Source organism: Phalacrocorax aristotelis, chromosome W (assembly GCF_949628215.1).
Source record: "Phalacrocorax aristotelis chromosome W, bGulAri2.1, whole genome shotgun sequence".
Taxonomy (NCBI): domain Eukaryota; kingdom Metazoa; phylum Chordata; class Aves; order Suliformes; family Phalacrocoracidae; genus Phalacrocorax; species Phalacrocorax aristotelis.
Window position 1 is genome coordinate 29357376 of NC_134310.1, and position 13529 is coordinate 29370904.

The 13529-nt window shown below is 70.2% G+C and overlaps 3 protein-coding genes across 4 annotated transcripts; 1 reads left to right on the plus strand and 2 right to left on the minus strand.

Annotated features, from left to right (window-relative positions):
• Positions 1–55: 55 nt before the first annotated feature.
• Positions 56–1251, minus strand: LOC142049915 (cocaine- and amphetamine-regulated transcript protein-like). Its single transcript, XM_075078117.1, has 3 exons — positions 1120–1251; positions 445–528; positions 56–270 (listed from the first exon to the last, which is right to left on the minus strand). The coding sequence occupies exons 1-3, from the start codon at positions 1249–1251 to the stop codon at positions 163–165; spliced, it is 324 nt and encodes a 107-aa protein (XP_074934218.1). The 3' UTR covers positions 56–162.
• Positions 1252–1731: 480 nt separating this feature from the next.
• Positions 1732–3633, minus strand: LOC142049914 (uncharacterized). Of its 2 annotated transcripts, none has more exons than XM_075078116.1 (6): positions 3550–3633; positions 3000–3179; positions 2593–2908; positions 2386–2511; positions 2221–2309; positions 1732–1960 (listed from the first exon to the last, which is right to left on the minus strand). In XM_075078116.1, the coding sequence occupies exons 1-3, from the start codon at positions 3574–3576 to the stop codon at positions 2594–2596; spliced, it is 522 nt and encodes a 173-aa protein (XP_074934217.1). In that variant the 5' UTR covers positions 3577–3633; the 3' UTR covers positions 1732–1960; positions 2221–2309; positions 2386–2511; position 2593. The 2 variants fall into 2 exon arrangements, with proteins under 2 accessions (XP_074934217.1, XP_074934216.1); XM_075078115.1 differs by having other exon boundaries at positions 3460–3613.
• A 1755-nt stretch (positions 3634–5388) lies between these two features.
• Positions 5389–7234, plus strand: GADD45B (growth arrest and DNA damage inducible beta). Its single transcript, XM_075077213.1, has 4 exons — positions 5389–5577; positions 5682–5783; positions 6179–6392; positions 6514–7234. The coding sequence occupies exons 1-4, from the start codon at positions 5540–5542 to the stop codon at positions 6625–6627; spliced, it is 468 nt and encodes a 155-aa protein (XP_074933314.1). The 5' UTR covers positions 5389–5539; the 3' UTR covers positions 6628–7234.
• Positions 7235–13529: the final 6295 nt, after the last annotated feature.

Consider the following 13529-nt stretch of genomic DNA (forward strand, 5'->3'; position numbering starts at 1 on the left):
GGTGCTGTGCAGGCACATCCAGGCACTCGATGACCGGAGCCAGTGGTGAGCAGGAGCAGGTCCTGGTGCGGGGAAGGGGCTGGGGACCCATGGCTCCCCAGCTGCACCGGGCACAGCCTGGGCCAGCAGCATCCCGGCAGGCAGCAGCGTCCCTGATGTCCCTTAGGAGCACTTGAGGATGAACAAGTTGCAGGCGGTGCCGCGGGGGCAGCTGCAGAGCTTCCCGATGCGTGCCCCCTTCCGCACCGCGCACGGCTCCCCGGGCTCGCACTGCGGGACGGCATCTGTCAGGTCCAGGGCTCAGCCAGCCCACCCCCCCCCGGGGCTGGACCCCCCACAACCAGACCCCTACAACCAGCACCTGAAGGGTCTGGCTCCAGTGCTGGCTGTGGGGTTTAGCCCCACCGAGCACCCAGTGCCCAGCACCCCCCAGCCCAACCATACCAAGGGCACCCAGCTCAGCCTTTTCTCCACCGCCGGCAGCTCCCTGCTTCCCAGCTTCTCCAGCACCTCCTGCAGCGCCTCGACCTGCCGCAGACAGCACCGTGACACCCTGAGCCCCCCGGGACATCGGTGCCGGACCCTGTCCCACCCACAAGCAACACCCATCCCCGCAGGTTGCACCCTGGGGTGTAACCACAGCTCCAGACCTGCTGTGCCTGGCTCGGTCCCTGCTGGAGGGGAATCAGGGCTGTGGCAGGATCAGGAGAGGCTCAGAGTGCCTCCCACCTGCTGGGTGCAGCTCCAAGCCCCCTCCCCAGCACCCACCACCTGCTCCCACCCAGCGCAGCACCTCCCCCTGCTGCACCCGAGCCAGAGCAGCTCGGCAGGGCAGGATGGGGAGGGAAAACCAGGTACAAAGCTGCAAATTCCCATGTGCTGCTGGACATCCTGGGGGAGCTGCTGTGAGGAACCCGCCCCAGTGCTCAAAAGCAGCGCCAGAAAACCAGTGGTGAGGTCTCAGTGTCCCCCCCCAACTCCCTGAGGTCACCCCAGCACAGCCAGAACCAGCCCCTAAACCAGGGCAGTGAGAGCAGGAGCACCCCAGGGTGCCCCAGAGCTGCGTGGGGGCTGCCGGTGGCCCCGTCCCCTGCAGGCATCGCTCCCCCAGCCCCTTACCAGCTCTGTCTCCTCCCGGCTCTGCCCAGGCAGGCTCTCGGCCGGCTGGAGCCCCAGCGCCGGCTCCGCGGTGCCCGGCAGGATGAGGCCGGAGCCAGCCAGGCAGAGCAGGCAGAGCCAGGCGCTTTCCATGCTCCCAGTGCCGGATGCCTCCCTGGATGCTCACGGATGCGCCTGGCTCAGCCAGCTTTATACCTCGCTCTGCCACCCCCCCACAGCCCCCGAAGGGGTCACCGGCGTGGGCAAACACCTGCTGACGCAAATGGGGAGCGGGTGCGTGTGTGTGTCCCCTCCCAAACCTGGTTGCTGACATCAAGACAGGGTGGGGACACGTCCTCGGGAGATGCATCCCCTGGGACACCAGTGCCCGGAGCCGGCGGGACGTACGTCAGCACCGTGTCCAGCCGGAGCAGCCTGAGAGCTGGTGGGTGCAGAGCCCCCCACCAGGCCTGAGCTCCCCCCCTGCCCCGCAGCAAGGCAGAGGCCACCCTGCCAATTCCCTGAGCAAACACGGCCGCGGCGTGGCTCATCCCGGCGCATCCCACCCGCCGGCGCGGTGCTGGCAGAGCCGAGGGTCCCTCTGGGGGTGGCGCAGACAGGCTGGCACGCGGGTCTCACAAACAGCTTTATTCCAAAGAAGGGGACAGTAGGGGAGGACAGAGGGGGTGCTGCAGCCCCCACCAGCCAGGGCTCTGATGCAGAGCCAGCCGGGGTGTGCAGGAAGGCTGCTGCCCCCATCCCTGCAGCCAGGACCCCCGGGGGCTGCAGCCCGCTCTGCAAGCGAGGGGAGTGGGAGCACGGCAGCTGCCCCCTCCGGCACGGCGTGGGGGGACGGATCCAGCTGGAGGGGAGCAGGCACAGGTGAGCAGTGGGGAAGGGATGATGGGGTATCTCAGCCCCCCCATTAATGTGTCCCACAGCCACACCAAGTCCCCCTCACGTCCCCATGGGTTCTCCCAATGTCCCTGTGGGGTTCCGTCGTGTCCCGCAGCCCTCCCACGTCCCCCGTGTCCCCCCTCCAGTAGGGTGGTGAGGTGACAGCAGGGCCCTGCCGGGGAGCACAGGGAGGGGGTCCCAGTGCCGGAGCATCCCCAAACCCACCTGCCCTCCTAGCTGCGCGGGGGCTTCTTCTGCCTGCGGCCCGGCCGCGGGGGGGGCTCGGCAGCCTCTGCCCGGCCTTCCCGGAGGCCCTGGGGCACAGAGGAGCAGGGGGTCATGATGGGGACCCTCTCCTTCCCCCCTCCCATCCCTCACACCCCGCCATACCACGTAGAAGCCGGTGTGGTACCCACTCATGTACCAGGCCATCAGCATCCCGGCCAAGGCCTCCTCCTCCTCCTCTTCCTCCCGCATGGCACGCAGCGAGTCCGGGGACCACAATGGGGGTGTCACCTGCCAGCAGCACCCCCAGCCCATCAGGGAGACTTGGGGGGGAGGGCGTGCTCCAAAGCCGGGGGCATGGCAGGCACTCACCTTAGGGTGCTGGGGGGAGCAGGGTGCCCACTTGCCCTTCCTCCTCCTTGCTCCCGGGGGCAGCTCCCATGACGAGGGGGTGCTGGGCCGGCGGTGCCCTGCACGGGGGGGATCCTCGCCCCTCGGGGTGTCGCTCACCCCCCCAGGCCCCGGGGCAGGGGGGCAGGAGATCAGCCAGCGCCCGCTCTTCGGTGTTGCCGTAGCCGTCAAACTCCACCAGGCAGGTGCCAGCGGCGGGGTCCAGCGCCCGCAGCCGAGCGGGGTACAGCAGCCCGTCCCCCGCCCAGACGGTGCTGCAGGCGTCGCCCACCCTCCACTGCGGGGAGGCAGGGCGGGGGGGCAGCCGGTGGGGTCACAGGGCGTCATCGTGGACCCCAAATCCCTCGGGGTTTGGGGATGTTACTCACCTGGTGGCCTTCCTCCTCCTCCTCCTCCTCCTCCTCCTCCTCCTCGCTGGGGATCAGGCTCGAGGTGGGGGTCTCAGAGTCGCCATCCGACCCCTCGGCCGAAGCGTCCCGGGGGGAGCGGAGCGGGGCAGCCCCCGGGGTCGCCGCTTTCCCCGAGGACGGGCCCCCCGCCTCGGCACCCTGCGAGCAGCAAAGGCGGCGTCACGGAGCGGGACGGGGTCACGGACCCCCGCGGAGCATCCCGGGCCCGTCCCGGACACCGGCTGGACCGGGGCACCGAGACACCTTCCCGCCGCCTGTCCGGGCCACCCCAGACCCAGGCTAGTCCAGGCCCTCCAGCCCCGGTCCGATCGCTCCCAGCCCCGGTCCAGTCCCAGTCCAGTCGCCCCCAGTCTCCGTCCGGTCCCGGTTTGGTGGCCCCCCAGTCCCGCCCCCATCCCAGTATAGTCGCCCCACAGACCCAGTGCGGTCCGGTCCCAATTTGGTGGCCCCCAGCCCCGGTCCGGTCCCGGTACAGTCGCCCCCGGCCCCCTCCCGTCCCACCGCCCACCCGCGGCCCCGGGACGCTCTCGGCCATGACCCGGCGCGGGCAGCGCCACCCCCGCGCCCGCACGTGGCCCCACGCCCCGCCTACAGTCCCCGGTCCCGCCCCCTCCGCCCGCGCGGTGCCCTCTGGGTAATGTAGTCCCCGGCCCTGCGGCCCGGGCGGGGCGTGCCGCGACTACACCTCCCAGAAGGCAGTGCGAAAGGGGAGGGGGAGGTGAGAGGGCGGGCAGAGCGCCGCCGCGGCCTCTCCCGCCCCCTGCTGGGGGGGCGGTGTGCGAGCGGAGCGCGGCCACCAGTGTAACGAGTTGCGGCGGTGCTCGGCGGGGCCGGGGTCACGGAGGGGCCCCACGGGGGACGGGGACACGCGGGTGGGCCGGGGAGGTGCAGGGGACAACGGGGACCCGCACACGGTGCCGGCAGCGCCACGGGCGGGCGCCCAGCAGCGTGGGGACCCGCTCAGGCGGCACCCACGGCCGGGGGAAACTGAGGCACGGAGTGGGGGTGGGCGCCCCCTCAGCCCCCCCCTGGCTCCCCGGGACACGCACCGTCCCGGCCCACCCCCACGGTGACGCGGGGACCGAGACGGGACGACACAAGGTACCAAGCCCCGGTGCCCACCCGCGGGGGGAGGCGGCGGGGCCAGCCCGAGCCGCGCGTCCCCGGCAGGTGGCACCCGCCGCCCGCCCCGGGACCGGGACCTGCACCCCCTCCGCCCGGTGCACCGAACGCCCCGCGCGTGTCCCAGCTTCGGGCCCACCCCCCCCCCCCCCCCCCCCCCCCCCCCCGGTCACTCCGTTATAACTCCCGGTGCGCGGAGCAAGCCTCCCGCCGCGCCCCGGGGCACGAATTGCCTCCCCCCGATGCAGACCCCGGTGCAGGGACAGACCCCCCGGTGCAACCCCGGGTGCAGGGACAGACCCCCCCCGGTGCAGGGACAGACCCCCACCCGGTGCAACCCTTGCTGCATGGACCTGCTCCCCGGCGCACGAACCGACCCCCCGGTGCAGGGACAGACCTCCCCGGTGCAGGGACAGACCTCCCCGGTGCAACCCCGGGTGCAGGAACACACCCCGCCGGTCCATGGACCGACCTCCTGGTGCCGCTCCCGGTGCACGGACCGATCCCCAGGTGCAAGGACCGACCCGCGGTGCCGCCCCCGGTCCATGGACAGACCCCCGGTGGAGCCCCCGGTGCAGGGACCGACCCCCCGGTCCATGGACAGACCCCCGGTGCAGGGACCGATCCCCAGGCGCAAGGACCGACCCCCGGTGCCGCCCCCAGTCCATGGAGAGACCCCCCGGTGCAGGGACCGACCCTTGGTGGAGACCCCAGTGCAGGGACCGACCCCCCAGTGCAGGGACAGACCCCCGGTGCAGCTCCCGCTGCAGGGACCCACCCCCTGATCCACGGACAGACCCCCCGGAGCAGCCCCCGGTGCACGGACCGATCCCCAGGTGCAAGGACCGACCCTCGGTGTCGCCCCCAGTCCATGGACAGGCCCCCGGTGCAGGGACAGACCCCTGGTGCAGCCCCCAGTCCATGGACACCCCCCCTGCGCTGCTGCTCCCGGTCCCCCGCATAGCCCCGGGGGGGGGGGGGGGAGGGGCAGTTTCGGGGCGGGGGTTTTCCCCGCGCGCTTCCCCCCCCCTCCCGCGGCACCGGCTCATCCCCACGTGGGCCCCCTCCGGGGGCGTCCAATCCCCGCAGGGCCCGCCCATCGCTTTGTGCCGGGCCATCCAATCCGCGGAGCGGGAGACGGCGCGCGACACCCCGCCCCGCGGCGGGAGGCTATAAAAGAGGGCGCCGGGCGCAGCGGCAGCTCAGAGCGATCGTGTTGCGGCAGCGGCTGGAGCGCTTCGCGATAGCACGGCGATAGCACGGCGATAGCACCGCGACAGCGTCGCCGCCACTCTCGGGATTATCGGTTTTGGGATTTGCCTTCTCCCCGCGGAGCCCGCGGCCCCTGGGCGCCCGCCTCGGATTACAATTGCACCATGACCCTGGAGGAGCTGGTGCCTTGCGATAGCAGCAAGTAAGTGTGGCGGCCCCGGCGCCGGGGGGGAGCCCGGGAAGGGGGAGGCTGTCGTTGTCGCCGCTGTCGCTCACCGGCTGTCGTGTGTGTCCTCCCCCCCGCAGGATGCAGGCGGTGAGCGAGGCGGTGGAGCGGGTGCTGGTGGCGGCGCAGCGGCAGGACCGGCTCACGGTGGGGGTCTACGAGTCCGCCAAACTCATGAACGTGTGAGTATCTCGGGGGGGGGGGGACCGCGGTTCGGAGCAGGGTGGGTGCAGGGGTGGGGGGTCAGGAGGGCGCAGGGCCCATGCAAAGGCGGGGGGGCGTCTGTCTGGGGGGGGTCCGGGCAGCACCAGCACAGTTTGCATGGCTGGGGTTTGTCCAGGACCTGAGTTCTCGGTGCAGGGGGATGCCTGGAGCAGCCGCAGTGCTCGGGTGGGTCTGTCCCCATCCCCCATCTCTTTCCTGCACACAGTGCAGGGGCCTGGTGACACGGGGTGACATGGGGTGAGACGGGGTGCCAGTACCTGGTGGGTGCAAAAACCCCCGGGGTGAGGAGCTGCGCCATCCCAAGCTGGTTTGGGGTGTCCCCCTCCCCCGCTAATGCCACGTGCTCCCACAGGGACCCCGACAGCGTGGTGCTGTGCCTGCTGGCCACCGATGAGGAAGACGAAGGCGACATCGCCCTGCAGATCCACTTCACCCTCATCCAAGCCTTCTGCTGCGACAACGACATCCACATCCTGCGCGTGTCGGGCATGCAGCGCCTGGCCGCCATCCTGGGCGAGCCCGAGCCCGGCGCCGAGCCCCGCGACCTCCACTGCCTCTTAGTCACGGTACGTTGGGACGGTGATGCACGGCCACGCGACCCACGCCGAGGCTCGGGGCGGGCGGGACGTGGCTCAGGGCCACGTGTCGGGGCGACGGCGGCACTAACCTCGTGCTTCTGCTCCCCAGAACTCGCACACGGACGCCTGGAAGAGCCAAGGGTTGGCGGAGGTGGCCAGTTACTGCGCCGAGAGCCGCGACAAGAACCAGTGGGTGCCGTACGTGTGCCTGCAGGAGCGCTGAGCCGGCCCCGGTCGATGCCCGGCTCTGTACCTGAAGGAGGAGGAGGAGGAGGAAAAAAACCCAAACCAAACGGCAGGAAAAAGGAGGAGAAATGGCCAGTTAAAAAACACAAACCCAAACACCCACCGATTTTATTTTTCTTTTTAACCGGAGAGGAGGAAGGAGCAGCCCGACCACACCGGTGGGCGTGGGAAGGAGGCGAGCGGCGGCCGTGCCGTGCCGGCAGCCCGGTGGGACGCTGGCCGGAGCGCGCCGGAGCCGTGCCGAGGAGTTGCGCTTGGCCGTGGGGACCGTGGGACTGTGCCGAGGAGCCCCGGGACGGGCGCTGCGGAGCGCGGGGAGGAGATGGAGACTGTTCTGGTTTTGTTTTGGCACCTGTGACTCGATGGAGGCGAGGACTGCAGGGGGACGGATTTTTTTTTTTTTATTTGCAAATGAACTGCTTTTTCCAAGGGATAAATTATCGTCTGCAGTGATGCACTTGCAACGCCAGTGTCGGTTTTTGCACTCAAGCCACTTGGAGACCCTGATCTGAATCTATTCCAGAGTTTATTCTTATACCGATTTAAGAAAAAAATAATTATTTGCAATAAAATGTCTGAAATCACGGGTGTCTGCCTCTGCTCTGCTAGAGCCGTTCCCACGTGGAGCGGGATCAGCTGCTCCTGGGTGGGTTTTGGGGTGGGGGGGCCCCAGGGCTCCCCCGGCACCCTTGGCACCGGCCCCGCTCCCCACCTTCTCCTGCAGCATGGCTGGGGGGGCCCCTGGTGCAGGGCTGGGGTATTTCCCACCTGTGTGTGGCCTCCCCACGGCTTCTCTGGAAAAGGGTCTGTGAGTGAGAAACACCCAGCGGCTGCAGCCGCAGGGCTGGGGGCCCACGCACGCCCCCGACCTCCGTGGGAAACTCAGGCCCCCCCCAACCCCCACCGCAGAAACCACAGCTCCCTCCAGCTTCCTGGCTGTGGGAATTGTGACTGCCCACTGTGGGCTGAGCCCCGCTGGGGTCAGGAAAATCCCCCTGCCCCCTGGTGTGGGAATCCCCCATCCCCTCCCCAGCAGCTGGGGCTCCCTCAGTGCTGCAGGCACCCACGGCCCGGGGGGCTGCTCTGAGCAGCCCCTTCCTCCTGTAGCTGGGGGGGATTGTATATGACCCCTCCCTCACCTGGGCAGATACCCCTCCCTGCACCTTTCCCCCCCCCCCACCCCCCCCGAGATGGGTGCCTGGACTTGTGGGTTCTTCTCCCACAGACGCCCCCCACCCCCCACTGCAAAGTGGGTGCCTGGAGCCTGGATTTGGGGACACCGAGCGTGGGGTGGTGCATCCCAAAGGCTCAGGGGAAACTCAGGCAGCGACCTGCGGGTGCGGCAGCTGCCCTTGGTGGTCCCAGTGCCCCCATCCCAGTGGGCTGGGGTGTGGGGTCCCCCACTCTGTGGGTAGTGGGGACCCTGGGGCCTCCCCAGGTCCCCTCCGCGGGGCAGGAGCCACCCTGGGGGGTCGGGGGTGGGGGGGGGGGTGTGTATGGGCGTGCATGTATGCGCACACGCGTGTGCGTGCCAGGGCCTGGCGCAGCGCAGGCGCTGCCAGCCCCACTCGGAGCATCCCGGCATCGGCACGTCGGAGCAGGCCCCGACCTGAGCTCACCCCCGCCCTAGTTCACACGCACGCTCACACGCATGCACACGCATGCACACATGATGTTCCCGGGCACCGCGGGGATGGTCCTGGCTCTGTCCTGGCCCAGCCACGTGGCCGGGGTCACCCTGGGGTGGGGGCACCCATGGAGGGCCGGGCTCTGCGCCAGCCCCACGGCTGGCACCGGGCTGCCGGGACGGCCACGCTGCCCGGCTGGGACACGGCGTCCGTCCCACCTGGGGATGCGGTGACCGTCCTGGGTGGCTGGCTGGGGACAGGGTGGTCGTCCCAGGGTGACCCGTGTCCTGGGGATGCGCCCTGTGCCCTCCTTTTGGGCTTTGGCTGCAGGCGGGGAAACTGAGGCACGGTGGGACAGTGGGGTGGGGGTCGGGGGTGGGGGTGGGGTGACAGCCCAGGCTGAGGCCACCGAGCCCACCAGGGACTGTCCCAGCCCTCCTCCCACCCACAGCATCGCAGCGTGGAGCCGGGGTGGGGGGGTGGGGGTGTCTGTCCCTGTCCCCAGAGCTGTGGGAGTAGGTGCCCCTGATGCAGCCTGGGGGTCCCATGGGACCAGGTAGGGCCTCAGTGGGGGGTGATACACCCCCCACCCCCCCCCGTATGCAGGGCTGGGCGCCCCAAACCACGGCCCCCCCCCACCCTGCAGCTGTGGCTGTGGGGGGAGACATGGCAAAGGACCACCCAGCCTGGCCCACCGGGTTTGCCTGGCCACGCCTGCAACGAGCTGGCAGGTCTCAGCTCAGAGCTGGGGGCTGGGGGGGGGGCTGGGGATGGTTTGGTGGGAGCAGGATGGGGCCCCCCCCCGCCCCGGGGACAATCCAGCTCGGGGGGGGGGGGGGTGATTTCAATCTGCAGCCATCAGCTCCCACAGGCTGCACCCACCAAAGGGGGTGACATGGGGGGGCGGCACAGAGGGACAGGAGCACCCTGGGAAGCCATGGGACCGTGGGGTGAGTCACGGGCCTGAGCCTTCCTCACCTGACCGCATTCCTGCACCGCGATCCTCCCGTGCCTCAGTTTCCCCATCTGCGGAAGGGCAGAGTCGCCCCCTCCCACAGTACAATTTGGGAAAGCACCAGCCTGAGCCCTGAGCCTGGCTCCAGAGCGGGGAGGTTCGGAGACACAGGGACCCCCTTGGACCCCGCCTTGTCCATCCCTGGTGGGGAACAGTGTGGGGTGCTCTGGGGGAGCCGTGGGGCAGCAGGGAGGGACACGGCTGCAGCTCAACCCTGTGCCTCCAGGCTGCTGGCAGGGGCACGGCACAGCCTGGCAGCGCCGGCTCGGGGGCACCCATTGGGGTGGGTCCCCGGGAGCACCCCAGGAAAACCGGTGCTGGTTTTCCGGGTCGGGAGGGCAGGCTGAGCCTCCCCAAAACTCATTTCACTGGTGAGGCAGCTGGTCATGAGGCCCCAGTGACCCCGGCCTGGCACCAGTGCCACCATTCCTGCCCCTGGTGTCACTGGGGAGGATGCGCTGCGCCTGCGCTGCGCTGCCACACATGTGATGAGTTCGTCAGGCCGCATTGAGTCATGGCCTCGGGGCGGGGGGGTGGGATGGGGGACAGTCCCTGTTCCCCCCCCCGCAGTCCCTCCCTGCAGCACCCCAGCAGCACACAGCTGGCCCCACGGTGCCCTGCAGCACCCCCCCGCCCAGCCCAGCAGGACACCCACGGTGCAGCCCCAACCGCAGCCCACCCGGGAGCACACATGGAACCGCCCACACGTGTGCCGGATCACACACATGCAGGCACACACATGCACACGCATGCCACACACCACCCCCCCACCCCCATTGCTCCTGCCCCCCCCATGGACCCAGAAATCCGCTGGGGCCCCCCCACAGCAGCGTGTTGCACCCCAGGGGCCTGATCCTGCAGTGACACCCCCACACACACTGCCCAGGAACCCCCATACCCCTCCCAGATCCCCCAACACTGCCCCAGACAACTCCCATGGACCTCAGGGGGCCCCCCCAGCAGACAGAGGGGGACAAGGGGACCCTGCCGTCAGACCCACCGCTCCCCTCTTGCAGCCCCTGGCCAGGGGTCCCCAGCCCCCCCCTCCAGGGCTCCCCCTGAGCTGCGGTGTCCCCGGGCTGGCCTGAGTCACCGCGGTCCCGGCCGGGCGCGGGGGCGGTGGGGATCCCGCCTGGGCGCTGAGCCGCACTTTCCACCCGGCCAGAGCCGGCCCAGACACCGAGGGCGGCTGCGGGGGTCCGGGGGGGGGGGGGGGCCCGATTCAGCACCCGCGGGGTCACGTATGGCCAGACGCCCCCCGCCATGGCTCCCTGCCAGCACCACCGCACCGGGGTGAGGGACACCAGGGAGGGGGGGGGCGCTGGGAACGGTGGTCCTGGGGTCAGTTTGACTGGTGAGAGCTGTGGCTCCCCCATGCCTCCACCACTGTGACCCCCCCGCCCCAGCATCCCCACCACCACGAGCGCTGGCATCCTCACCGCGGCCCCCCGGCATCGCCGCCGTGGCGGGGCCTTGGAGCAGGGCCGGTGGCCACACACCTCTCCCTGGCACGAGGGGCCGGTGTGCCGGGAGCCGCCAGGGCCAGCCCGCCGCCGGGAGCGTTAGCGCCAGGCAATAATTAGACCCTGGGCGATAATTAGACTTTTGGGGGCTTGCAGCGGGGCTGCGTCCAGCCCAGGTGTGCAGGATGGGTGCTGGGCACGCACCCCGAGCGAGGCGGCTGCGTCCTCCCCCAGAGCCTGGCACGGACGCGTGCAAGCAAAAAAAAACACCAAACAACCCCACACGCGTGTGCACGCACGCCTGCAGGTACACGGCAGCCACACGCGTGTGCCCCGACGCGTGTGAGCACCGTGGTGGCTCGGGGAACGTGCCTGAAACTGGCCGGTACTTTTCCAGCCCGGCACGTGCCCCCCAGTTTCCACGGGAAATGGCTGACCCCTGACCCTGGTGGGGCTGGGGTTGATGCCAAGGGGGGGGGGCTGGAGCCCTGTGCCCCCTCCCCAGCCTGGGAACACGATCAGGGCGGTTCCTGGAAGAGGGGAAGTGGCTGCGTGCGTGTTTGTGGGTGCAGGGGGTGTGCGGGGTCCTGGTGAGCTGGGGGTGGGGGGGAGGCAGATGCAACCCATTTGGGCCCCCAGGGGTCTGCGCCCCCTCCCCTGGCTCACTGGGACACCCCCCCCCAATGCACGGCGTGGGGGGGAGCTATGCCTGTGCATATATATGTGCGTGCAAGGCGGGGGGGCTCAAAGTTGGGGCAGGTTTGGATGGGGGTGGCTCAAGGACGGGGGCGGTTCGTATGGCGAGGGGCACACATGCAAAGAGGGGGACACACGCCGAGCCCCCTCCTGGCTCTGGGGTGGCTGCGGCCAGACAGGGCCGGGCCGGATCCTGCTCTGTCTGCGCCCGGCGCGCTGGGGAGGCCACAGCTGCTGATTTATGAGTCTGGTCTGGGTGGCTGCTGGCGGCAGGCAGCGGGGCTGGCCCTGGCCCCGGGATCTGTCCCCGGCCGCCCCCACCCCCACCCAAGGGAGACATCGCGGAGCCCCCGGGCACGGGGCTGCCCGTCCCTCTGCACCCCAACCCTCCGGGACCCCCCCAGCACCTCGCCCCATCCCAAGCGCTGGTGGGAAGCAGCCACCGGAGAGGGGCTTTGCTGCGAGGGGGAAACTGAGGCACGGAGCCGGGGGGGTCCCTGGGGGGCCGATGGGCTCCGGGGTCCCTGTGCTGCACCCCGCTTCCCTCCCGCCATGCGATGAGGGCCCGTGTCACGGCATACGGGGGCCGGATGCCGGAGCAGGAAGCCGCCCCGTGGCGTCATGGTCGTGGTCCCAGTGCGTCGCGGGTATCCCGGAGCCCCCGCGTCACACCGGGGAGAGGAACGGCCTGGGATCCCCCACCACGGCGGGGGCGCACAGTGGAGGCTGGGGGACATGGAGGGATTCTCCGCGGTGGGGTGAGGCTGGCCCCAAGCCCCCACATCCCTGCGGTCGGAGCAGGGCTCTCCCTTGCGTGGGTCCCCAGGGACGGTGGGGTGTACCCAGGGCCGGGGGGGGGGCCCTAGCTGCGGTGACGCCTCCACCTTGATGCACCCCGGTGCCACCGGGACGCTTCTGTGGGCACATGGGGGTGCCAAGCCCTGGTGGGACCCACAATCATCCACAGGGCCACCCCCGGTCATGTCCCCGCAGCCCCAGGCCACAGTGCCAGCAGCTTCCCTGGCCCTGACGCCAAGGGCGGATAATTATAGCTGCAGAGAAGCTAAAAATAGTCCTGCGAAGGAGGGCGGGTTATTTTTAGCCGTGCTCCCAGCTCTGTGCCACCAACCACCCGCGGCCTGTGCCGGAGCCCGCGGCTCCACACCGGCAGGAGGGTCTGGCAGCCTTTCATGTGCTGCCAGGCTCCAGCAGCGGGCGGGTTTGCTTTGAAGCAGGTTTCCAAGAAGGTGGGAGCAGCTCCCGGCCTCCCCAACACATCCCAGCCTTTAAAGTGAATTTGGGGGTGTATGAGCAGCTGTGAAATGGTGGGTGCAGGGAACCCCCCGGGTGGTGAAGCTCGGCTCGGCCCCTCCCGGCCGCGGGGCACCGATATGGGACCTCCGGCTGCAGGAGGCGACGGTGCCCGTGGCTCCAGCGATGCCACGTCCCCTCTGCTCCCCTGCGGCTCTGCCGGGCGCAGACGTGCCTCCGCCGCCCTGCGCACCCCTAAGGTCAGTGCCGGGCCCCCAAGACCCAGCCACGCCGTCGGGCATCCCCTGCGCAGGGTGATGGGGCTCAGCCCCGGGACCACAGCTCAGGCCGTCGGCAGCAGCGGCCGGCAGAGCCAGGCAGGCAGTTTGCAGCCAGGGCTGCCTGATGCCCATCCTCCTGCTGCCCATCCTGCTGCCCATCCCGCTGCCCATCCTGCTGCCCATCCCGCTGCCCGTCCTGCTGCCTGTCCTGCTGCCTGTCCTGCTGCCCGTCCTGCTGCCTGTCCTGCTGCCTGTCCTGCTGCCTGTCCTGCTGCCCATCCCGCTGCCCGTCCTGCTGCCTGTCCTGCTGCCTGTCCTGCTGCCTGTCCTGCTGCCCGTCCTGCTGCCCATCCCGCTGCCCGTCCTGCTGCCCATCCCGCTGCCCGTCCTGCTGCCTGTCCTGCTGCCTGTCCTGCTGCCTGTCCTGCTGCCCGTCCTGCTGCCCATCCCGCTGCCCGTCCTGCTGCCCATCCCGCTGCCCGTCCTGCTGCCTGTCCTGCTGTCCGTCCCGCTGCCTGTCCCACTGCCCGTCCTGCTGTCCGTCC